Source organism: Ambystoma mexicanum, chromosome 8, assembly GCF_040938575.1.
Source record: "Ambystoma mexicanum isolate Mex_15411 chromosome 8, UKY_AmexF1_1, whole genome shotgun sequence".
In the NCBI taxonomy this organism is placed as follows: domain Eukaryota; kingdom Metazoa; phylum Chordata; class Amphibia; order Caudata; family Ambystomatidae; genus Ambystoma; species Ambystoma mexicanum.
In genome coordinates this window covers 1,428,277,054-1,428,301,045 of record NC_090929.1, presented here as the reverse complement: position 1 = coordinate 1,428,301,045, position 23,992 = coordinate 1,428,277,054, and the positions used below count along the sequence as shown (strand labels likewise).

The following is a 23,992-nucleotide window of genomic DNA, read 5'->3' as shown; positions in this document are numbered from 1 at the left end:
CCACTTTGGCCTCCTCCAAAGACGGAGCGATTCTCCCTGTCTCCCCAAAAGAATTGAAGGATACCAAAATCGGTATCGGGACCCCCTGGAAAGTTTAATAAAATATGACCAGTTAGCCATCTGGCCCTGAGGCCTTCCCCTTTGGCAGCGACCGAATTGAGGCCTGCACCTCTTCCAGAGTGGTTGTCCCCCCAGCTCCTCCCATTCCTCATGGGATATCTTATGCAATGACAACCTCGCCAAGTACTCTGTGCCACTTCCTTCAGAGAATACAGGCTGGAGTAGAACTCACTGAAGGTGTTTAAAATGCCGTAATTTGAGGTACACTCCGGACCTTATTTTCACTACCACCTTGGAACCCTCTTTTCTCCTTAATTGTCTAGCCAATAATGTATCTGCCTTATTGGCTTTAACATAGAGGTTTTGTTGGAGCTATTGGAAATATTGGTCTGCCCTTTTAGTTTGGAGGTTGTCAAGCTGGCACCCAATCACCCTATATTCCTTCATGCTTGCATTACCTGCATCATTCTCCATTTTGGACATTACCCACTTTAAATTGTTTTTCGAGATCCTTCTCTAGTGAGCTTCTTTGCCTATCCCTCTGCACTTTTCTAGCTATCAGCTCCCCCCTCAGGGTGGCCTTAAATGCATCCCAGGCGGTGTGTGCTTCCATTCCCTGCGAAGTGTTTGTCGTAAATAAAATCTTTTATTCAACTCCTCAGCTCCTCGCAAAATACTGGGTCATCGAGGAGGTGCTCTGGAAGTTTCCATCTCCAGAGTCCCGGACCTCCGCTCTGCCTACGCAGCGCCATACTGATCGGAGCATGGTCAGACAGTGCTATTGCCCTCACCAGCATATCACCCACCAGTCCCAAGAGGGTGCGAGCCACCCATACATAATCTATTCTTGAAAAAGACCTATGGATGTCGGAATAAAACATGTACCCACTATCCCCCCTACTTTAGTTCCCTCCATGTGCCCACCATACCCAGCCTTTCCATCCCCTCTTTCGTTTTCTTCTTGGTTGGGATCCTCTGATTGTGGTATATTCTTGCAATCCTGTCTCTGTCGGGGACCCACACAAAATTGAAATCTCTTGTAAGTATTATCCTACCCTTTGCAAACTTCTCTAGATCTCCCACAGCCATCCTCAGGAACCCCACAGTGGGGGCAGATTGTCACCAGCCCGTCCCCTTTGCCATCCCAGATGTTGGCCAAAATATATCTGCCCTCCAGATCTCCCTTTGTCTCTGCAACCCATAGACCTGGCTGTGTGCATAGAGCCAAGAGCTCTCTGCTCCGTTTTCCCTTATCATTGGCCTGAAACAAACGGCAGTACCCTTTCAGAGCTTTTGCTTATCCACCTTCCTAACATGTGTATCCTGAAGCGCAAACCTGTCTGCATTCTCCCTCCTCAAAAACTGTTCCACCTTCCTACTTGTCCCCGGTGAGTTAACCCTTTAACTTCCCAGACTAATTTCCTGCGGGACCCCCCTAAACCCATAGCCAAACCAAGATAGCAACACCCCCGCTCCCCCGGTGCCTCTCCCGGGTGTGCTTCCCTGTTGCCTAACACCCACCATAGTCTCAGCACAGCAGTATTGCCTGTTCTACCTCTCCCATCTTCCCCAGGTGACGGTACCCCTGGGCCTCAAGGAGCTCGCTGTTTAGCTCCTTTCTTTGAAGATATTGTCCATTCCCACTTCTTCCTTTTGATTGTGTCACCCCTTGTTCTTTGCTCGCTCGTTGGCGGTCCCTCTTCCATCTGTAGGATCTGCATCCCCTCTTCACAGGTGGCGATTCTGTGCTGCTTTCACTCCCATTCAAAAAGCAGTCCAAAGGGAAAGGTCCACTTGTAATGTATTTCCGCCCGAATCAGAGCCTGCAGCACAGTCCCCATCAGCCTACGCTTTGTCAGGGTGGTTTGGGCCAAGTCTGACCCATTGATCTATTGAGCTTTCTGACCGGCCGCCAGGATTTTCTCTTTGTGTCTGTACTGATGCAATGGCACCACAACGTCCCTGGGTCTGGTCCTGGGCTCACCCCTTCTAGGTCCCACTCTATGGATGTGGTCCAGTTCAATAGTGGACCAATCTTCATCTCAGAGAAGGTCTGCAAACACCTGTTGAGCCATCAGTCATAAGTCCTTATCCACCACCCCCTAAGCCCAGACCTTTAATTCTTATTTTGGACCTCCGAGAGTGATTTTCCAGGTCCTCACTCTGTCTCCAGCGCCTACGTGGCCCTAGCAAGCTGTGTCAACAATTAGTCTACCTTTCGGGTATCCTCCATCACCTCCTGCAACCCATTTTCTGTAGCGTCCACATGCTCCTGCAGCTTTGACATTGCCCTTTCACCTCTTGCAGGGCGTGAGAGAGTTCCCGCCACATCAGACTCAGCTGGGACTGATTGGTGTCCGCTATCTTCTCTCCCAAGTCCTCGAAGTATTGATGGAGGACCTCCTATGTTACCACCTTTTTCTTCTCTTGAGGGAGGCCCCTAATTTTTCCCGTTTCCCCCTGGTTCAACAGACCGTGATCGCCCCGATCGGGGAGTCCTCTTCCCTATGCCAAAGTCTCTGCAAATTTCCCTCTTGTACCTTCTTCCCTGGTTCAGGGGCCGTCAACGGGTCCTTTCCTTTTCCTTTCGACATGTTACTCCTCTTCAATGCAGCAAGGGGGATTCAAGGCCCCCTCTTGTCCAGGCAATTCAAACTTCTCGGATTTCTTGCTACCCGCTTCCATCCCCTCCACTGCTGGTCTTTCAACTGCAAGGCGCACACCCGTATCATGCCAAGGGGCACCCGTACGCCTGTGCCCGACTCTAGTTGTAATAGTGTGGCTCTTTACTCCTTGTTCTCCCCCTCCCCGGTGGGTGCCCTGTAGCCGGGCGGTGAGCACTCTTTCCTCATGTCCCCCTGGACTCATTACTTGCAGCTTGGCTGAGACGGTTGCCACAGGGGCTGTGGGGGAACACCCACAGGGCTCTTTGCCCCTATGTCCTCGGGTGAACTCACCGAGGGGCCTGGATTATATGCCACTTCCTCCTCACCTCAACCGGGTGATCCAGGCAACTCTATCCTCTGTTTCCACCTTCAAGTGCTGATGTGGTGGGAAGCAGGGTCCGCCTGGTCTCCATGCCGATGGGGTCGGAGGTCTCAGCTGTTGCCTTTCTCAGACATGGGTCGCTTTCACCACTTTCCTGCACCTCAGGTACACTGCCTGCTTGATCCTGTGTCAGACCACAGACACACTGGCTCCGTTCTCCCGGATATCCGCTCTTAGGGAGAATTCTCTCTTTAGGCTGAATTTCCTAACCTAGTGAGTCCCCCAGCAGCTTTGCTGGATTTCTGGAGTTTTTTTTGTTTCTCCTGCCAAGAGTGAGACTCTTTTTCTCCCACTCTTGGACATGATTTATGGTGTTCCTTTGACTGTTAATGTGTTTTATGGGCTATGGGGTCCTTTACTCCATAGGGTCTCATGTGTTTTTCCTATGTGTGTTACACAACACCCTCCGTGCAGTAACACAGGGGTGTCATAGTGACACCCCACCATAGACTCCATACCCTGGGACTGACTACTGTCTCCCAGGGCATGTAAAGTCACCATTGGCTTTACTAGTCCCAAATTATGAACAGAAACCAGTACAAACCATCATATTGTGGACGTACTGGTTGGGGCAATTCGATTGCCCCGGGGTCTGTTAGTCGAGGGGGCACGTCTCCGTCCCCACTGATCGAGTTTTGGCTGGTGGCAGTGGAAACTACTTTTTATATTCGACCGCGAATATATCCCTATGGGATCTTCCCATTGTTGAAGGCTACCAACTTTAATTATTCAATTCTCATAGCCTCGAACATACCGCCGGTTTATTTATTTAATATGAATTCGCCGGTTGGTATTTTTTGCCAGGACTCTATTCTAAAATGACGTTTGTGTTCTCTTCTGTGTCTCCAACCCAAGTCGAGCCCTTTGTTCCACTTTTTGGCGGGCTTCTCCACAGAAGCCTCCAAAAGTGGTGCCACTCTGTCTGGGTACCACAGGGGGTGTGGGAGGGGGTTTATGCACCCTGGACTGAGTTGCCTTGGTAACTCAAGTCGCACTCTGGTGTGATTGGCCCAAGTGGTGAGCCGGCCGGCTCACCACTTAGCATGTTTGATTGACAGCTAGGCTGAGTGAATGGGGGTGTGCTGCATAAAAGCAGGGCTTTGGGGACTGGAACTTCAGAAGTCGCCACAGGACCGGAGAATCCGACAAGGGAGAAGCTGAGCCGACCTACCACGACGACACCACCGGTGGAGCCCTGCGGAACCGACTCACCACTTCCCGACGACAGAGAAGATCTCCCGGCTGGAGAGGCTTCTTCCCCTGACTGGTGGGCACAACCAGTTTACCTTCTTCTCTTCGCATCCTAGGCCGTCTTGTGGTCGAATTGCCCGTGCCAAGCACCCCGGCAAACGGATAGCCACTTACCACTGGACCGCGAATAAAAGCACCGCTCCTTTTACCTGAGAACTCCGCGGCTGGTTTCTTCCCTGGCAGTGCAACGGACTCCTGTCTTCCTCCCCGACGAGATCCTCTCTTCCCCCGGACGAAGCACTGACTTGCATCTGCTGCCAGGAACAACTGCCCCCGCTGGAGTATTCTCACCACTTAAAGGTACCGTGTCCGCCAGGCCTACCTTTCTAAAGATTGCTATAAGTTAATAATAATCCCTTAACCTTCTGGACTGGGCTGGCCGCCTTGACCTTCTAACTGGTCCCTTTCTTTTGGTCCAACTCTTTTTGAACCTTTGCAAGACTCTTGTGCACCTCAACCGTGTGACCTTGGACACATTTCGTTCTGATCCTCTTAAAGTGGATCCGGCCTTCTGAACTCTAACTTCACGGTTTTACTTGCCTTCCTCTCTTGTTTTGTTCTTATGAAAGTGTTGGGATCTGTTTAATATTATACTCTGATTTTCTCTCCCTTTTAAAACAAATTATTAGAGTGCCATCTGCATTAAGCGCTCACCGCTGTCTGAAAATAAGTGGGGCTTTACTTAAGACTTGTCTAAAATTCTTCTAAGGGAGTGTATATCTTTTAGTGACCGTGTTTTTGAATTGCTTATTAGTGCCTGTGTGTTTTTCTAGATGTGGTTTTAAATAAATAATTATATCTCTTTTACACCAAGCTCTGGTCAGTGTTTACTTGTTCTAATATGTTATTTTGACCTATTGTGAATACTCTGTATACTGCCTAACTCTTCTTGAGCGAAGTCTGACTGCTCAGCCACAGCTACCAAGTGAATCTGTGTGGTACAGACTGCTACCAAGTGGGTTTACTGCCAAACACCTGTAGTCTTAAATCTTTTGCAGTGGTCCCGGAGGGAACTGCACAGGTTTCTGCCTAACATCCGCTTTTACTTTTTAGTCCTGCCTTGTGGGCCTGTTGTCACTGGGAGGAGGGGGGGGGGGGATGGAAATCGAAGAGGGTAAGGGGGGGGGGGGGGGAGAGTGTAGCCCCGGTCCTTTCTATGCCTCGTCCCAATTGTGCTACGGCTGCTTGTCAGGCTCTGCGTCGTTGCAGGGTTTTCCTGCGGGGATACAGCCTGCTGCGGATATGTGGCGGGTGATAGGCTCTGCAAGCCCCTGTCCCCGATGTGTGCCACTGGCAATCCAGCCTCCCTATGTGCCGGCTGCTCAGCGGGGCTCCCCGATCCCAGCTGTCACGCATGCTTAACACTGCTTTTCTTCCCAATTACAAGGATAACACCACCCCGGGGGAGGCTCTAATGTCGATTCTTTATTGTTGGCAGCCCCGGGGGCGAGAGCACACGTAATACGCAGCTCTCCCCTTGGCAGCCATCTTGGCTCCCCAGTGTACTTTAAGACTTGCGCTCAGACATTTAGTTTCTTGGTAGTCGTACACATGTGGACTATTTGTGAGCCCAGTGTGCACCGTCCAAGTGATTTTCACTAGTTTAAACTGGTCCTTTGCCATGGCCAACACACATCCTAAGGGATGTCTGGGTCATGGCCAGATTTTAGGGGCCAGCCTGAGTGGCTGGCTACCTCTACCTTTGTTTTTTGCCTGTTTGGGTGATTGAAAGGCTGGCCTTAGGCCTTACAGTGTATGTGTGGAATATTAGGGGTGACCCTGCTCCTTACCTCAATTCTAGGTGATTTCTGGAAGAACAGAAGACAGACTTACCTGCTGGAATATTTTGGTGCTGAAAATCGTAGTAGCCGATTTTGAGAATCTTGGGACAATGGTCCGGGACGTTTTACTGGTGCTTCCCACATTTACTGCCAGGGGTTGAAAGCTGCCATTACCTGGAAGTGTTGGGACTTCAACACTTAGCCTCCTCTGCGTCGTCCACCAACTTATCTGTACTGAGACACCTTTTGCTTGTGACCATCAGGCCGCAGGGACGTGCTTGATCAGGTTGCACTTTCTTCCTGGAGCCATCCACGCGGCTACCTTTGCCTCTGAATGGTGGGTCCAATTATTTCTGGGAAGGCCAAATTCTCTTTTAGGCTGTTGGATAGTTATTAGCTCAAGATTCAAGTACCTAGTTTACTGTAGCCATTTCCTTGCCCTGCAACAACAACAAAAAACAGCTTTATCTGCTGGGTTTGTTCCACCTTACAGGAACTGTTTTTGAGAACCAATGCTGTGTGTACTTCGCTCTCAGCCCTGGGTTGGTGGCTTATTCCTTAAACTTGCCCTATGGTGTCCCGCTGGGCAAACATCTCTGCAGATATCTTCAATCCGCCTTTCGCCATTGATCTGCTTGGTTGCATCTTGTTCTGGGGTTGCTGGCTCTCCCTCGTTACCCTGGGTCATTCCTTTGGGGGTCTTTCTCTGGGGTTACATGGGGGCGTTTGCTGCCAATGCTGGACCTATGGAGAGTACTGGACTTACCTAGCTTTCCCCATTTCAGCAGAACAGACATTTGCTTTGTACTCTATTCTTGGGGGCTCGGACTGAACTGTGAACACTTATTTATTTATACATTTGTTTCAGCGCACAAAACCCTTGGGTATCTCAGCGCTAGTTTCATTGGGGTGCATTAGTTAGGTACATTAGTTACATTGGGTTGCAAGGTTACAGGTTACATTAGTTGAAACGAGGTACATTAAAAGTTACATTTTACAATAGAGAAGGAAGTTAAAAGGGGGTGGAGCAAGACAGAGGGGGATGCAACAGTTTTAGTGGGCGTAAGTTTAGCAAAGTTACTCCACTTGCGTATAGTCAGTTGAACAGCCACGTTTTCAGGTTTCTGGGGAAGGTCCAGTAGGCCTATTCTTTTCTGAAAGTAAGTGGCAGATTGTTCCAAAGTTTAGCTGCCATGACTGGGAAGCTCTTGCCCACTGCTGAGAGGTGGTTGAACTTGGGGTCTTCAGGACGATCTCAGAGGGCCGGTAGGGGTGTATTTCTCTACACACCATGACAGGTAGGTCGGGACAGTGTTAGAGAGACAGGGGTGGACCAGGGATAAATTAAAAGTTACTCACTGTAGTGACCAACGTACTCTTAGTCCTTAGTCTGCTTTCCTCCATACTGCATGGGCGTCCCTTCCAAGGGACGGAAGACGGAACATTTTTCACCAGAAAAAATCGTCTTCCCCTTTAATTTTAGAGGTGCGCAGGGTGCGGCCCAGGGAGCATGTGCTGCCCTGACTCTGCCCTCCAGTGCCACACTTCAGTCCCTATTGAGGCATCGACAACAGATTTAACATTGCCTAATGACACCAGTATTATAAGGGGGGAGGATGGTGAGACGTATGGAGGAAAGGGGACTAAGGAACTTATAATTACTCTTACGTCCCGTCCCCTTTCCTCCATACTGCATGGGTGATTACAACTGAATGTAGCCCCAGGGTGGAGAGGAGACCCTCCTAAAGCAAAGAGGTTTCTAAGAACCGCCTGTCTGAAAGCTGCATCAGACCTAAAGCCGGCATCCAAACAGCAATGCTTGCAGAAAGCTGAGGGAGTGGCCCAAGTGGCCGCCCTGCTTATGACTTGCCAAGGGAATGCGATGCCGTTGCCTTGGCCCTGACTGCGTGGGCATGCATGTTAGCCGGATGCAGGACTACTTTGTCCGTGTCAAAGGTGGTATTACTGTTCCGAGGCGACCAGTGCCTGGAATTCGCCGACTCTACGGGCCGAGGTGAGGCCAACTAGCAAGGCTGTCTTGATGGTGACCAGCCTGATGCCCGCAGACGCCATTGACTCAAACGGTTTGTGCGCCAGGGTGCCCAAGACAATAGTGAGGTCCCACAAGGGGTGCAGCTTCTTGACTGGCGGGCAGAGCCTTGTGAGCCCCATCAAATGCTTCTTGACAATAGGATTGGAGGAGGAGAAGGTCCCCTCCTCAGAGTTCCTGTAAGCCCCGATGGCTGTGAGGTATGTATGACAGGTTTCCACCTTCACACCGGAGTGGGTGGAGTGTTGCTCGGCGGGCCCAGCCTCGTCTAGGACTCTTGTGCGTGGATCACGAGGCCTACCCTGCTACTCGGGCCTAGGCCCGGTAGGTGTGACACCCTCAACCCGGGGGTCGGTTGGTCTGCGTTTAGGCGCCCCTTCAGATGTATTGCCGGTACTGTGGCATAGCCCATCGGCCATATTGCCAGTACAAGGGCGGAGCCCCTTGGATGATCCGGTACAAGAACCTTCTGGTCCCTCAACACTGTCACCGGGAGGATCCAAGGATCCCTCGGCCGGTAGCTGAAGCAGCCTCGGTGCACGTGCTTGTACAAGGACCTGAGAGGTCCCTCCCACACGGGAGAGTCCTTAGGAAGGAGTCTCCTTTGTGGGGTGCGATGGAAAATAGCGGCCCTAGCTTGGGCCTGGCTCAGTGTTTCACAAAGTTCTTGAGGTCCTCTGGAGGCGACTTCTGGAAGAGCTTCCTCCACCTGGCTAGTCTGTTCAACGCTTTCGATGAACCGAGCCAGATGCTGAACAAGCTTGCCAACCGTGGTCTGGGCCAAGGCAACGTAGGCAGAGGACGTGGGGGTCTGAAGTTGGGAAGAGCCTGTTGCAGGATGGACACCTGCTGAACCCTGTGGAAGTCGACATGCGCCGGGGAGGAGCGTGGCGCCTGAGGACCCGAATGATAAAAAGACACCCAAAAAAGAACAGAAGAACTATCCGCGCGTGGAATTACATGGCCGAAGCCAAACCCAGGAGCGCTGGTGAATTCGGCCTGTTCCCGTCGGTGCAGAAAAGGGGACTGAGGTGTAGCGCCGGAGGGCGGAGTCAGGGCAGCGTATTCTCCCTGGGCCGCTCCCCCGTGCGCCTCTAAATTTATAGGGGAATAAGGTTTTTTTTCTGGTGAAAAAGGTTCTGTCTCCCGTCCCTTGGAAGGGACGCCCATGCAGTATGGAGAAAAGGGGACGTGACGTAAGAGTACGTCTTAAATTTAATCTGTTCCCAGATGGGCAGCCAGTGTACAGCTCTCCTGGCTTTCGAGAAATGGCAGCTCAGAGGGCATTATTCTGGATCGTCTGGAGTTTACTTAGGTTCCGTTCAGATGTGCCGGTAAATAAGGCATTGAAATAATCAAGCTTGGCTCCAGTGATGGTTCTTGCACTTGTAAGGCGGTTAGGAGTTGAGAGGAAGGGCCTGCTGGCATGAAGCAGTTTGGTTGTGTAGGCTGCTGCTGAGGTGATGGAGTTCACGTGCCCGAGAAGTTGAGGTTGGCATCCAGGTAAACCCCCAGGGTTTTGGCAGTGGTGGAGGTGGTGATGCGCTTACCATCAATGGTGAATTCTTTGTAGGCTGGATCAATGTTCAGCAGTGTTGGGATTGAGCGGACGATGAAGATTTCCATTTTGTCGTCTTTGAGACAAAGTTGGTGGGAGGCCATCCAGTTTTTAATGCGCTCATAGACAGCGTCTATGGTTGCTGAGTCCTGGGCATAGGATCCAGAGTGTGGGATAAGGAGCTGCCCATCATCAGCATAGTTTGTGTAGGAGATGCCTAGAAGGTCAAGGTGGTCGAAGAGGAGTAGTGTAAATATTGTAGAGAGTGGGGGCGAGACAGAAACAGGTTGGGCAGAGAAGTCGTTCATGAAGACAAGGGAGGATCTGTCTGCTCAGAAGGATCTCACCCAGTCGGAGGCTGATGGCGAGAAGTTACCTGTTGAAGTTAGTTGAGAACAAAGGATTTTGTGGTCTAACAGATTGAATGCTGTAGAGGGGTCTAGTATCATCAGGAAGGCTTGTTTGCCAGTGTCTTTGATGTTATTGATTTCTATTTTCAGATCTAGTAAGGCAGTTTCAGTTCCAAGCTTGGGGCAGAATCCCAATGGGCGAGTCCCCAGAATATGGTTTTCCTCTAGATGCTGTTGGACCTGGGTGTAGGCAACACAATCCAGGATCTTCAGGCGGTAGGGAACTGTGGTAATGGAGCAGTAGTTTGTCGGATGGATGGGTCTAGGGAAGGTTTGTGAGTAGTGGTAGGACCCATGCTTCCTTCAGGGAAGCTGGTAGAGAAGGATCCATTGATAATGGCTGTGAAGAGGGGTATGAGTGTCCCGGCACAGTCTTTGATGATGGGCGTTGGACAGGAATCACCTTTACAGCGTGATAGTTTGAGGTTCTTGAGGATCCTGGAGACGTCCATGTCTTAAATGGGGTGGAAGCTGAATGGGGTGATGGAGTTGCAGTTAAGGTTGCTTAACCAATGCAAGGTGCAGCCTTGGTCATGGGTGGGCTCGAGAGAGCCATATGCGAAGCCGGCATGGTTGAGGGCCAAGGCTACGCTGGTGGCCAAGGTGTCAGCTCGGTTGTTGAGTCCTAGGTTGAGGTCCCCAAGGATTATGATTTTGGACTGGGTTTGATGGAGGTGAAGATACTCGGCATTAAGTTGTCTTTGCAAGTGGGTCTGAGGCCAGGTGTACGATAGACAAGGAGGAGTGTGATGGAGTCGGTAGGCGACATATCTTAGTGAGTAGGGATTAACAATTGGTGATGACATTGGTTTGAGAGACTGATGGTGAGGGTGTTTTTAAAGATGAGGGCGACGCCACCTCATATTATTGTGGCTCTATCACATCTTAAGGTGGTGAAACCAGGGGTGGATGGCAATGGAAAGGGCTGGGCCAGCACTGGGATGGAGCCACATTTCCGTGATGGCAAGCAGGTCAAGGTCGTTGGATGTTATGAGGTCAAAGATATCTGCTGTGTGGGCCGGGACTGATCTTGAATTCCTATGGAAATAACCAAGAGGCCCTTAACTAGACAGTGATATTCTTCATGTGTTCCTTCTAGAGAGTTCGAGATTAGGCGTAAAGGCTAGCATTTTAGCCTGTGCTCCTGATTGTCTCTGGAACTTTCAAGTCCTGCATCACATTCATGTACTAGTGTAGCCCCTGGCTCAATTAGGGTTAGGCCAGGAGGGCTGCATTGCTTTTGTCCTTAAAGTGAATACACAAGCACTGACACAAGGATGTGGAAATAGTACATTCAAAGTGTATATATGTTGTGTAAATGTTCCTGGCTTGATATTGATGGCACCCCTGTCGATCACTCAAAGCCTTCCAGCCTCTTTTCTGACAAGAGTTCTCTTTTATTACTTGTAGGACCACAGATCTAGAATGCAACTCAGTGGCATAGAAACCTGCCAATTAACAAGGGGGGTCCTGGGAGTCCCTCTGCCAGACATTAGTCCTGGTTACGAGAGACTTAGCCAGAGTCTTTAGCTCACTATCTTTCACAGAGAAGAAATATCCCAAACATATCAGTCTTTGTCCTGCCCTGGGGCAGTCCAGCACCGAAATGCTAGGCAATTCTCCTCTGAACAAGAGTACCAACAGAAACCCCAGACACGTGTTTCGGTCTGGTTGGACCTCATCAGTAGGCTGGATCTGTGCCTCTCTAAGAGTAGTGATCAAGGGGTCCACGTCTGGATTCCCCTAGTAACTTAGGGTGAGTCCCAAAGTTACTTAAAAATGCAAATTAACAAGGGGGGTCCTGGGAGTCCCTCTGCCAGACATTAGTCCTGGTTACGAGGGACTTACCCAGAGTCTTTAGCTCACTATCTTTCACAGAGAAGAAATATCCCAAACACCCACCTCCCAGGGCAGGACAAAGACTGATATGTTTGGGATATTTCTTCTCTGTGAAAGATAGTGAGCTAAAAACTCTCACCCTAAGTTACTAGGGGAATCCAGACGTGGACCCCTTGCTCACTATTCTTAGAGAGGCACAGCTCCTCCCTACTGATGAGGTCCAACCAGACCGAAACACGTGTCTGGGGATGCTGTTGGTACTCTTGTTCAGAGGAGAATTGCCTAGCATTTCGGTGCTGGACTGCCCCAGGGCAGGACAAAGACTGATATGTTTGGGATATTTCTTCTCTGTGAAAGATAGTGAGCTAAAGACTCTGGGTAAGTCTCTCGCAACCAGGACTAATGTCTGGCAGAGGGACTCCCAGGACCCCACTTGTTAATTTACATAGAAACCTGCCAAGCAGCAAGAGAGAGATGCTGAATCTCAGACACACCATGAAAGAACCAGTGCACCCTCAGCGTCAAGTGAAACTGCATGAAATATAATTTACCACAGCAAAAGCAGAAGAGGAAGGCAGATGAACAGCGACTTGAGCAGACTTCACGAAAAGATGTGCACAAGAAGCAAGAACAGCTAAAAGTGTCTTTTAAAGCCGAGCAATGTGATGACCCAGCCCCAGGGAAAAGAATAAATTAAGATTGGCCAATAGAGTCAGGTGAGGCACAGGACCAACAGGGGAGGAACAAAACAGGAAGTCATGGGTATAAAAAGTAATCGGAAACGAGACACATTGAAATGTATTAGGGTGAGACCAGGTGGTGTGATGGTGAACTGAGAGACCAAGCAGAAGGATTAGGGTGGAGCGGAGTGTTAAGAAGTCTGTGGTGGTTTTTTGATACGAGCGCAGGTAAAGTTAAAAGTGAGGGACAGTGGTACCAAGTGTTAAAGGGTGAAACTGTGGTTGCGAGAATGTGTGATTGTGCGTGTGTAAGAAAGGATGTTTGAGAGAGAGTGGGATTAGAGAGGAGAGAGAGTTTTGAATGGAAGGATGAAGTGAGTGGAAGAGAGGATCGGTGCAGAGGAGGAGTTGGAGATACGTGGGAGGAGAAGTGGTAGTGGAGAGAGAAAGGGAGAAGGAGGAATTGAGAAGACCAGAGGGAGGGAGGGGGGACGGAGAGAACAAGCGAGCGAGAGACAGGTCAAAGGAGAACAGGGAGAGATGGGCAAGATCAGGGAAAGGAGTGAAGGGGAGATTGTGAAGGGTGAGGTACCATCTCAAACCCAAATTGATCACATTGTGGGGCACCAAGAGAGTAGGGCCTCCTCATAAAAGCCAGGAGGGAGTGATGTAGATAAGGCTGCTGCCTGTAGGCTCTCACCAACAGAGAAGTTTAGACAGTGGGTTATACTGATCTATAGTGTCATCCCAGAAAATAGGGAAGCCTGGGCTAGAGTGGTGGGAACCCATGGGAGACTGTGGGACGAGTCAAGAAAATCCCTTAGTGGAACATCTTGCAGCCTTAAAAATAAATAACCCCTTGAACTGTTTTCACAGAGTTTGTATATTATTCCAGCCATTCATGAAAATACACATTCACTCATGGACCATCAATCACACAAAAAGCAGAGTATTGGTGGCAAACCAATCAGACTGTCTCTAAAAACTGGCAACCACTAAAGGTTCCACCCATACAGTCTGTGTACTGGGATGTGGATGTCTGATGCAAGGAAACAGTCCAAACCAGAGGGTGCAGGGGTAGGTTCAGAAGGAGCCCATGCTTGCACAACCGTCATTTTAGGGCTCCCTTGTGTTTTTCCCCAAACAAAGTGATGGCCAAAAACAAAATGGAAGAGAAGACAATTTAAAAAAGGCATTAGTACTCCAATGTCTGCCATACTGCTACATCGGGATCATAAGGCATTGAAATAAACTGCAACCCAGCTCACAGGATGTGGAAGAAGAGTTGTGGGGTGCAGCCCTAATGAGCAATCTGCCAATGGTGGATACTGATATTATTCAGTTGGCTTCTGAAGAGAGGCCCCATTTATAAGAAAATGAAGGCTTCTGTCCTCAGTAAGTTCTGCAAGACCCCGAGCAGTACCTGAGAAGCTTTAGAGAGCTCACCAAGAAAATAGGACAATTTGAGGCATTTGAGCATCAATCCTTGATGTATTTGAATGGATGGGTTACAGGTAACAAAGTTGTCACATTTGAGGGCATGTTCAATTTGATTGCATGTGAGAATATCCTTAAGAACGGTGAAATGGGGGATTCCAAGATGGCCATCGGTGCTTGAACACCGCGTCCACTGTGCTCCGGACCAAAGGGTTCCACTTTGGGTCAGAGTTACAGAGGCGAACGCCAACGCCATTTTAGAATCAAGTTTTGGCAAAAAGTACCAACCGGAGTTATAATAATAAATATATAAACCGGCGGTATGTTTAAGGCTACCGTAAATAAATAATTAAATGTGTTAGCCTAAAACAATGGGAAATCCCATAGGGAAATATTCGCGGTCGAATATAAAAAGTAGTTTCCACTGCCACCAGCCAAAACTCGATCAGGGGGGACGGAGACGTGCCCCCTCGACTAACAGACCCTGGGGCAATCGAATTGCCCCAGCCAGTACGTCCACAATATGATGGTTTGTACTGGTTCTGTTCAGGATTCAAGACTAGCAAAGTCTTTGGTGACTTTACATGCCCTAGGAGACAGTAGTCAGTCCCAGGGTATGGAGTCTATGTTGGGGAGTCCCTAGGAGACCCCTGGGTCACGGCACAGAGGGTGCTGTGTGACCCACATCACAAAAATACATGAGGCCCTATGGAGTAAAAGACCCCATAGCCCATTCAACACAAGGTTTAACCAAGAAAACACACTTCAACAGGTCCAAGAGTGAGGGTAAAAGAGTCTCACTCTTGGCAGGAGAAAAAAAGAAACCCCAGAAATCCAGCAAAGCTGCTGGGGGACTCACTAGGTAGGGAAATTCAGCCCAAACAGAGAATTCTCCCTAACACTCCGGACCTGCGAGCCCCTGCCAAACGCTTTTTGAACCGCAGCCCTCCCCAGGCGCGATAGTTGGTGCTGGCGCAGCGCATTTTGAGCGGCCCGGTGGCAGCGGTATCATCAGTGGAGCGGATCCGGGGTCTCTGAAGGCAACAGAAAAGAGACGAACGCTCTACCCACTCTGGGACCTCAGCGCCCATGGCGGATCCGAAGAGGTGCACTGCGGAGAAAGCAGCGGCTTGCCGGCGCGAGGGGCGCTCGGCGCTGCCTGGCTGGTCGGCAGCCTAGCTCCGGTGTGAGGAGCATCGTCGGCCCCCGAGGAGGAAGAGAGGAGCACCCGCCGGCCGCTTGGACAGTGTGAGCACGGCGGGGTCTGGCGGGGTCAACAGTTGTGGCAGGGCGACGGGTCAACTTCGGGACTGGTGCCGAGCCCGGTGTGAAATAGCCCAGAGGTGGGGGCTGGTGGCGCCCGAGCAGTCTGGAGCGCAGTGCGCAGAGACGAGAGGGGACAGAACCAGTTGCTCCCTAGGAAGAGTGTGAAGAGCAGGAGCACCGGTGGAGGAGGAACGGGCGGGGATCTGGCGGTCCTGTCCTCCGGTGGTGTTGACACTGGGAGACCGGTGCTGGGACCCGCTGGAGCAGTCGCCCGCCCTGAGGGCTTGAAGGTACGTGCGGCAGCCCTGCCGGAACTGAGCTTATTGTATTGTGCAAGCGTGACTTTTTGGGACCCGTGGTCGAGGGAGCCCGGCTCTGTTGGGGTGTCCTTGGGAGGGAGGAGACACACGCCGACACCCAAGGCGCAGAGGGAGTGGGAGGCTTCCTCCAGAATCATTTTAAACCATCCTTGAGAAGAGCAGCGCCTGGATCAGTGGACTGGTGGGCGTCTGCCACCAGGGACAGACAAGTGGACTAAGCTCCAATTGAAGGGAGAATCCCCTCCCCCAGCGAGGTCTGGGCACACCGCCTTCTCCCTCAGAGCAGAGGGAAGCTTCGGGGCGACCAACCCCGATTGGGGGTCTGCGTGGATTAGCCATTGCAACGAGTGAAAGGGTTCCCGGGACGCTCCCACGTGCAAGAGTGGGGCATACACGGAGGGCGCCATATTCTGAAACAAAATGTCTAAGCACAGGAACAAGGACACTGCCCCAATGCCCAAGAGCACGAAGACGACACAGGAGGGAGATCTTACGAAAATATGGAGTAGAGAAGCGGCAGAAGCCCTTGCCCAGCATCTCACAGTTTGGGACAATGAGGAGCAGAGGATAGGGCCCCAAGAGGAGCTTAACGCACCGGTCACGCACTCCTCGCTGAAGCTTCTCCTCACAGAAATAGTGGATCAGATTAATGCGGCGGGCCAGAAACAAATGGACGCTCTGCGGGAGGCTCTCACAGGAGGATTGCAGGAAATCAAGAGACATTGGCAGGGTGGAACAGCGGGTAGATACCAATGGAAGGGCTATCCAGGAGCTGGCAAAGGATGCGCGAAAGGCGGAAGCGTTACTGGAAACCCTGGCGACAGCCACTCAAAACGTAGAACTCCAGTCGGAGGACCTGGAAAACAGGTCACGCCATTCCAACATACGTATAAAAGGACTGCCGGAGACAACAGTGGATCAAGATTTAAAGCAGGTAGCGCAGGATATCTTTGCGGAGCTCTTGGAGTCTGAAGCCACGAAAGAAATAATCTTCGACAGGATCCACAGATTGGGTCCCAGGAGGAAAGAGCCGGGTCTGAGGCCAAGAGACGTTCTAGTGGTGCTGCACTCCTACGCAGTGAAGGAGTGGATACTAGGGAAGGATAGGAAGACAAAGCTGATTACTTACAATGGGTCTGAGATAGCCCTATACCTGGATTTGGCACAAGCAACTCATGAAGAGAAGGAGGATGAGGCCTTTCTTTGCCCACCTACATGATAGGGGAATACGCTACAGATGGGCTCACTCCTTTGCCCTGACCTTCAAATTTCAGGGGAAGCATCAGAAGATCACGTCCTGCGATCAGGGCCTGGCACTATTGGGCCTGGATGTGGAGGGGACTCTGTCACCTGCGTCGACCACCCCACAGAGAATGTCAAGTAAGCCGTGGGAATGGTCTAAGGCCCGACCCAGGAAAGCCCGGAGGGGGAGCTCCCGGGCAGCGAACGGGCTGGCCTCTCCGGCGGGAGACTGGGGCCTCCAGAGGAGCCAGGTCGCAGAGGGAGAGTAACACCGTTAACAGACCAATACCTGGCCAGGGTTGACATGAGGGCCTGAGGAGGGCGAAACAGAAGCTGACGGTAATCGCCTTGTGTGTGTTATTGCCATGTGGGGGCTTGTCGGGAAGGGAGGAGCAAATCTTGGAATGGGATTGGGGTATCCCGCGGGGGTTCATCGGTGGGTGCCTAGTGGACCAACTCTCGAGATGGGGAGTCGAGGGGGGCTAGAGGCCCGTTGGTCCGTCCCACCAGGGGTAGGGAAGGGGGTGGGGTAGGTGGGGGGGGTAAGGGTTTGAGGATTCAGTCCTTTTGTCAAAAGAAGAAGGGAAAAGAGGGGGTTGGAGAAGGAGGGGGCAAAGATGGGCGCGACCCTGAGCGCCGAGAGTCACTACTTTAGTCCTAAGTAACATGGCAGTCTCAGGAGAGCTGAAGATTATCTCGCTGAATGTTAATGGCCTGAACTCAGTTGTGAAAAGGAAAAGAGTGGAGAGGTTTGTTAGGCGGGAGCGGCTGGATATTGTTGCCCTGCAAGAAACTCATATCCAGACAAAGGATAGGAATAGAATTAGGATTTGGGGCTACTCGAGAATGTTGCAATCAACACAATCGGGTATAAAAGCAGCGGTACTCGTAGCGCTGAAAGACTGTTTAGATATAAAGTTAACGGGGAAGGATGTTGATGATCAGGGTAGATTTTTAGCCGCCACGCTGGAAGGGAAAGGGGAAAACTTAACGATAGCCACGATCTATGCACCTAACACAGGTCAGGAGAAATACATTCTCTCCGCATTACATCGATTGGAAGGTTTTGCGACAACATTAATAATACTGACAGGGATTTTAATTTGACCTGGGACCCCATTACGGTTAGGAACAGGAGACAATAACCACATCAGGGAGGGCCGTCGGCCATCTCAAAGAAAGAATGGCAGATCTCTTGTTAGTGGACGCTTGGAGGGAACTAGAAGGGGACAAAGAGGGGTTTACCTTTTATTCACACGCCCATCGTTCACACTCAAGGATAGATTTCATATGGCTGTCAAGCAGGCTACTGGGTACGGCAAAAATCATACAGTTGGGTCCGATTTTACTCTCTGACCATACCCCAATGTTACTAACATTGTCCAGAGAAAGGGCCCACTCGGGCCTGTGGAAATGGAATTACCCAACTCCCCTATTTAAGGACGTGGTTCTGGTGGCGGAGATAAAAGGGGAAATTAAGAACAGTGAAATGGAATTACACTAGCAACTAGTGGACAAGGGTATCACAGATCCAAGGAAGCTTGGAAAGGCTGCTGACTGGTATGCGAGTACTCACGTTCAAAAGGCAGCTCAGGCAACTACATCTAAGCCAGATTACAAAGTTTTTGAAAAATGAAAACCCAGGAAAGCCAAGAGCACAGGCTCTCACCACCTGCCAAGAAAGGGGCCCAAAAGCACAAAGGGAAATTTCCGAAACATGGTTCGCCAGCACCCCCATAAATGAGTGAGGGCACCCCTAGCACTGGAGAGGATATCCCACTTGCAAGGGTGATGCTAAAACTTAATCAGAGCAGCTATCTTATATTGGGTATTTATAATGCGCCTAAACACAATGGGTTTCTATCCGCCTGCTCCACAAAACTAATGTAGAGCTATAATCCCTGTAGGGCCAAAACGGGGTGCTGAAAAAGCACCCCAGTCCTAGAAACCACATGGGCTGCCATAGGATAGTAAGGGGTGGCAGAGGGACTTCAGCTGAAGTCTCTCCGACCACATAATTAAGGTCAAAGATCAGAGAAAAACAAGGGGGTGGGGTATTTGAGGTTTTTATAAAATAGGACATCAGAACAACCAATAACAGGATTATTTCCCAACACTCACTTTATAGAAAGGAGCAATGCAAGGTCCCACCCCCATTGACAGGGGAAAAGAAAGTCCAAATGTAAACAGAACTGCTGTTGAAATTTTGGTTCCATGCTCTAACAGGAGGAGGATTTGGAACATATTTCTTGCTGTTATGGATGAAACTACAGGATGAAGAAAACAAGTGAGTGGCCAGTTGTGGAAGACACCTCGAGTACTGAAATAATGCAATCATGGATACCTAAATCAAATTAATGACTATCCGTTAATTAAGCATTTTTTTAACCAAGTAAGAAATTAAGATAATGTAACTCAAATGTGCACAAGGAACTTTCTTTCGAGGGGAAACGCAATCAAAAGGATAAACTTTATTCTTACCTGCAGGGCACTTGTTCACCAATCCTGCAAAGCACTTGGAAGCAGAGGTATAAACGAAGGGGCAGGAGGAGCGGCTGCTCAGTGATAGCAAATGAAGCAATAATCTCCCCTGGTTTGGTATTAGCACCTGCAAAGCATTAACAAAAACAAATGGAAAACAACTCAAACAAAAGATTTCAAAACACACAAAACACAAGCTAGAAGACATCAGAATAAATTTGATTGGAGACCAGAGCTTCAGGAATGCTCTCACTCTTTGAAGACTCAAAGATTTGTACATTTTAGTTTTGGTATTCATTAAATGCTAGCAGATGATGAGCATGCAGGGAACCGTGCAAGGGACTGGTTTGTGTAAGCACTTACTTACAGGATTATGTGTCACCTCCAACCAAATAACAATAGTTAAGATTTTATGAAGAATTATACTCAAAAAACAAAAATGCTCCTTCTAAGTGCCACATCATTAACAAAACACAAACTACAGAAACAGAGCTAGTTGAAGTATCGACTGAGCAGAGATACTCCAAAATCAAGAAAGCAATCAATTCACAAAAGGAAGACATGGACTGGTCATGGGTTGCTAAAACTATAAATAACACAAAAAACAGCTAATGCCCAAAGATCAAGGAGACTGGTAATATATGTATCGCATCATGGAACACACGAGGACACTCACATCTATTTGAAAATACATCTAATGAACTGATGGACATAGACTTGCTCTGTTTACAAGAGACTTGGCTACTGGAACCTCCAGTAGCAGACGGCTTTGAGATAGCCTTCAACAGAGCAATTAAAGGGGAAAAGGGACGACCCATGTCAGGAATGTTAATTCTCGCCAAAGTAAAAAGTGGTTTACGTATTCTATCTCACACTACTGTGTCACCATATATACAAGTGTGTAAAGTGAAACTACCGGAGAAAGACGTGAACAAAAATAAAGTAGTAATACTGATTAATATATATTGGCAACATGCAACAACACTATTAGATAATTTTATGGAAACCATCTCAGAATTAATTTGTAATATCAAAAGGAACGAAAAGGATATAAACATCTTAGTATGTGGAGACCTAAACATAAATTGTCTGTCTATTATAAATAATCCCCTTGAAGAAAAAAAATACTAAAGGTGAACAAGCAGCCAGACGATGGATGCAAGAGATGAAAGTTTGGGACTTACACTTGCTGAACGGCAATACGCCAGGGGACATTCCTGCCCATCCAACCTGGAGAAGGCTTTCGCAAAACTCAACAATTGACTATATCTTCGTAGACGGAATCCTAAGAAGCGAGGTCTTATCTCTTAAAATCATCGAAATGAAGACTAGCGACCATAGCATAGTAAAGCTGTATTTGAAATCAAACGAACCCAGAAGACCAGCTGTCAAAGAATTATTGACACTCGAAATAGGTCCTGGTCGTAATAGGCTAAGATTGAGTGAAAATAATATCATCTCACTAAGGAAATCGCTCGAAAATACAACAAAAATGGAACAAATCGAATATACAACTCTATTAGAGATATACCGAGATAAAAAATACTCTAAGGCACGACCAGATTTTACACAGCTCCATGTATGGGATGCAGAAGTTAACGAAAAGAAAAAAAATCTGAAAAAAGCACTGAGAACGTTAAAAAACAAGTCCAATACAAATAATCAAAGCAGGATAAGACATCTGAAACAAACCTATAAGAACTGGCTAATCAGCCACAAACACATCATGTTACAGAGAGATGCCGAAATTATGATGGAAGTACTGGCTAAAAGAAAGACTAGAGATTTTTGGGCCTTGATGAATAACACATCAATACCCCAGGGAGCCATCATGAAATCGACGATCTCAGAAGCTCAATGGAACAGACACTACGCAGAAACATTCAATAATAAACAACCCAACATAAGAACTTCACCATCTTCAGAACATGAGTGGTCAATTGAAATAAAAAAAGAGGAAATCTACAGAAACATTCAAAAATTAAGCACATCGAGAGCACCAGGACCAGATGGTCTAACAAATCAACACCTAAAACAACACCCAGAACTATGGGCAGATATCTGCTACTTATTATTCCGAACCATCCTCCAGACGAAACAAATACCTTCCTCCTGGCGGTGTGCCATTGTAGTACCAATTTTCAAAAAAGGCGATCGAACCGACCCCAAAAATTATCGGCCGATAGCTCTGCTTGATGTGGTTGGAAAAATGTTTGCCTCCCAGCTCCAAAACCAACTATTACGTTGGATCCAAGATACCAAAAGATACGATCTTCGGCAAACTGGATTCGTGAAAGGAGTTGGCTGCGGGCTGAATCTAACTATTCTAAACTTTCTGAAAATGGAAGCAATTCGACAAAATAAAAAGATCTACGTAGCATTTGTCGATCTATCAAGTGCTTTTGATACCATCGACCGAAGGATGCTCTGGGAAAAGATGAAGAAATGGAAGTGCCCAGATAATCTATTACAACCTATAAAAGAACTCCACACGGACACAGTCATTAAAATCCGCCTTGATTCAAGTGGAACGTTGAGCAAGCCAATCGAAATGAACCAAGGTGTGAAACAAGGCTGCCCGCTTGCAGCAACGCTGTTTGGACTTTTTATATCTGACATTGGCGAAAGTCTAGCAGCTGTAAACTCTTTTCCACCAAAAATAAATGGGCAGGCAATAAGCTGGATGCTATATGCAGATGACATTGCATTATTGGACCTATCACCAATTGGACTAACTCGAAAACTAGCAGCTTTAGAGAAATACGTAGAACAAAATAAATTAAAAATCAATCCAACTAAATCTGAAATAATAATTCTGCAAGACTTAACACGAAACAACAAACGGAGTACAAAAAGTACCCCTAAGTGGAGACTGAGAAACGAAATTTTAAGATGTGTAAAAAAGACAAAATACCTAGGTGTTTGGATTAATAGTAACATAAACGATGCTCCTTGGGCAGAGAATGCTAAACAAAAATGCAGACAATTAGCAAGTCAAGGAGTAGTAATAAACAAAAAGTTTGGGAAATTCTCACTACAACCAGTAATAGCCCACTACAACCAAAAAGTGATCCCATCACTGATTTATGGAGCAGAATGTGCCCTAGGAGTGTCTGCCACTCTATGTCCAGAACTAGAAAATCAATACTGGAGGAGGGTTCTGCACTTACAGAAAGGAATCTCGAGTGCAAATACTTGAAAACCTCCTAAAAGAGAATTAAATTAGAGAAAGAATCTAAAAAGTAATGGGTGCTTCCGAAGTGCTGAGATGAGATGAAGAGGCGAAGTAAAACAAGATAAAGGATTGGTAATGGATTATTAAATCATTTATAGCGAACAGAGTAATGGAAAAAAGAGAATAACTAGGTCGGAGAGAAGTAACAAGCTATGGAACACCACACTCTGCTAAGAAAAATGCACTGTAAAGACCCACTTCTGAAGCACCCTAAAGAGGGATAGGGGAGGAACATTGTATATAATTTTGTTTTTTCAAAAAGTTTGTATAAACTAAATGAAAAATAAAAAAAAAATAAAAATAGTTAAGATTTTCTTATTGCAACTTTCCTTCCGTAGTTTCCTATGGAACCCAATTATTTTTGCTTTGTTTTTGATCCAAACCTGACTTTTTGTAAGGGAAGTAAAGCCTTCAGATTCACTTCCCTTGCATTGTCTTTGGCTCCCATGCAATGGGGAAACAGATTAGTCCTTCAGTCTATCAGAACTGGGAAACATGATTTCTCTTTTGAATTCTTGTATTTGTAACATTACACACAGCATCTTACTTTTAGTTGTGCCTAAAGACAAGCTGGTGGCAGCAGTTACATTTCTTTTACTGGTTTTGCATTATTTATGCTGTGCACATTTGTGTTTACCTCGCAGTGCTACTAAATGTGGCCAATTCCCTAAAATGGCCATGCCACTGGATTTTTGCCTGTTCTTTGACCATATTGGAGTTTGGCCGCCTTCTTGCACTCTCAGGTCAGGAAAGTCCTTGTATGGTGTGGTGAAACAGAAGAAGTCAGACACAAGGACTTCACTTCAATGAGGTTTATTTAAATTAAATGGAAAAATGCCATCTGTCCCTATCACTAAGAGGCCCACCATGGCTGCAGTGTGGTCACCCCACCAGGTAAGACTGCCTTTCTTCTGTCTCTGTCTCAGCAGTATTTCCCTTTGCAGTGCCAGCCTCCCAGCGTCTCGCTCTCATCTCTTGGTTCCTTCACACCACCGCTAGCTCTATGGTGTAGGAGGGCTACGCCCCTCTAGGACTCTCTCACGTGAGAGGCTCCCCTCTGCGTAGGATTCTTCTCTCTGCATTCAAGGTTCCTCGTCCCCGTAGTTAAAAGGGGCTGCTGTTCATCAGCTGCTGCGCTTGTGACTATTCCAGTATTACCTTGAACCAACATTAGGGAAGTCATGTTTGTGTGCTTTGAATGCGGATCAACAGAAACACCAGACATTCTATTCCCATGCAGGCAGACCGGGCATTTTTTATAGGGAGTTCCGGATAGGAATGCAAGTCCTTGTCCCTTAGAGGGAAGTCACTCAAGTGAGGTACCGCTTTCCCAA

The 23,992-nt window shown here is 48.3% G+C and overlaps 1 protein-coding gene across 2 annotated transcripts in view; it reads right to left on the bottom strand.

Annotated features, from left to right (window-relative positions):
- Positions 1–23,992, bottom strand: part of MMS19 (MMS19 homolog, cytosolic iron-sulfur assembly component) — a 1,998,114-nt gene that overhangs the window by 446,769 nt on the left and 1,527,353 nt on the right. For both annotated transcript variants that reach the window (XM_069611573.1, XM_069611574.1), the window contains exon 23: positions 19,424–19,550. In XM_069611573.1, the coding sequence (XP_069467674.1) occupies positions 19,424–19,550 (127 nt within the window). The remainder of the gene's footprint in view (positions 1–19,423; positions 19,551–23,992) is intronic.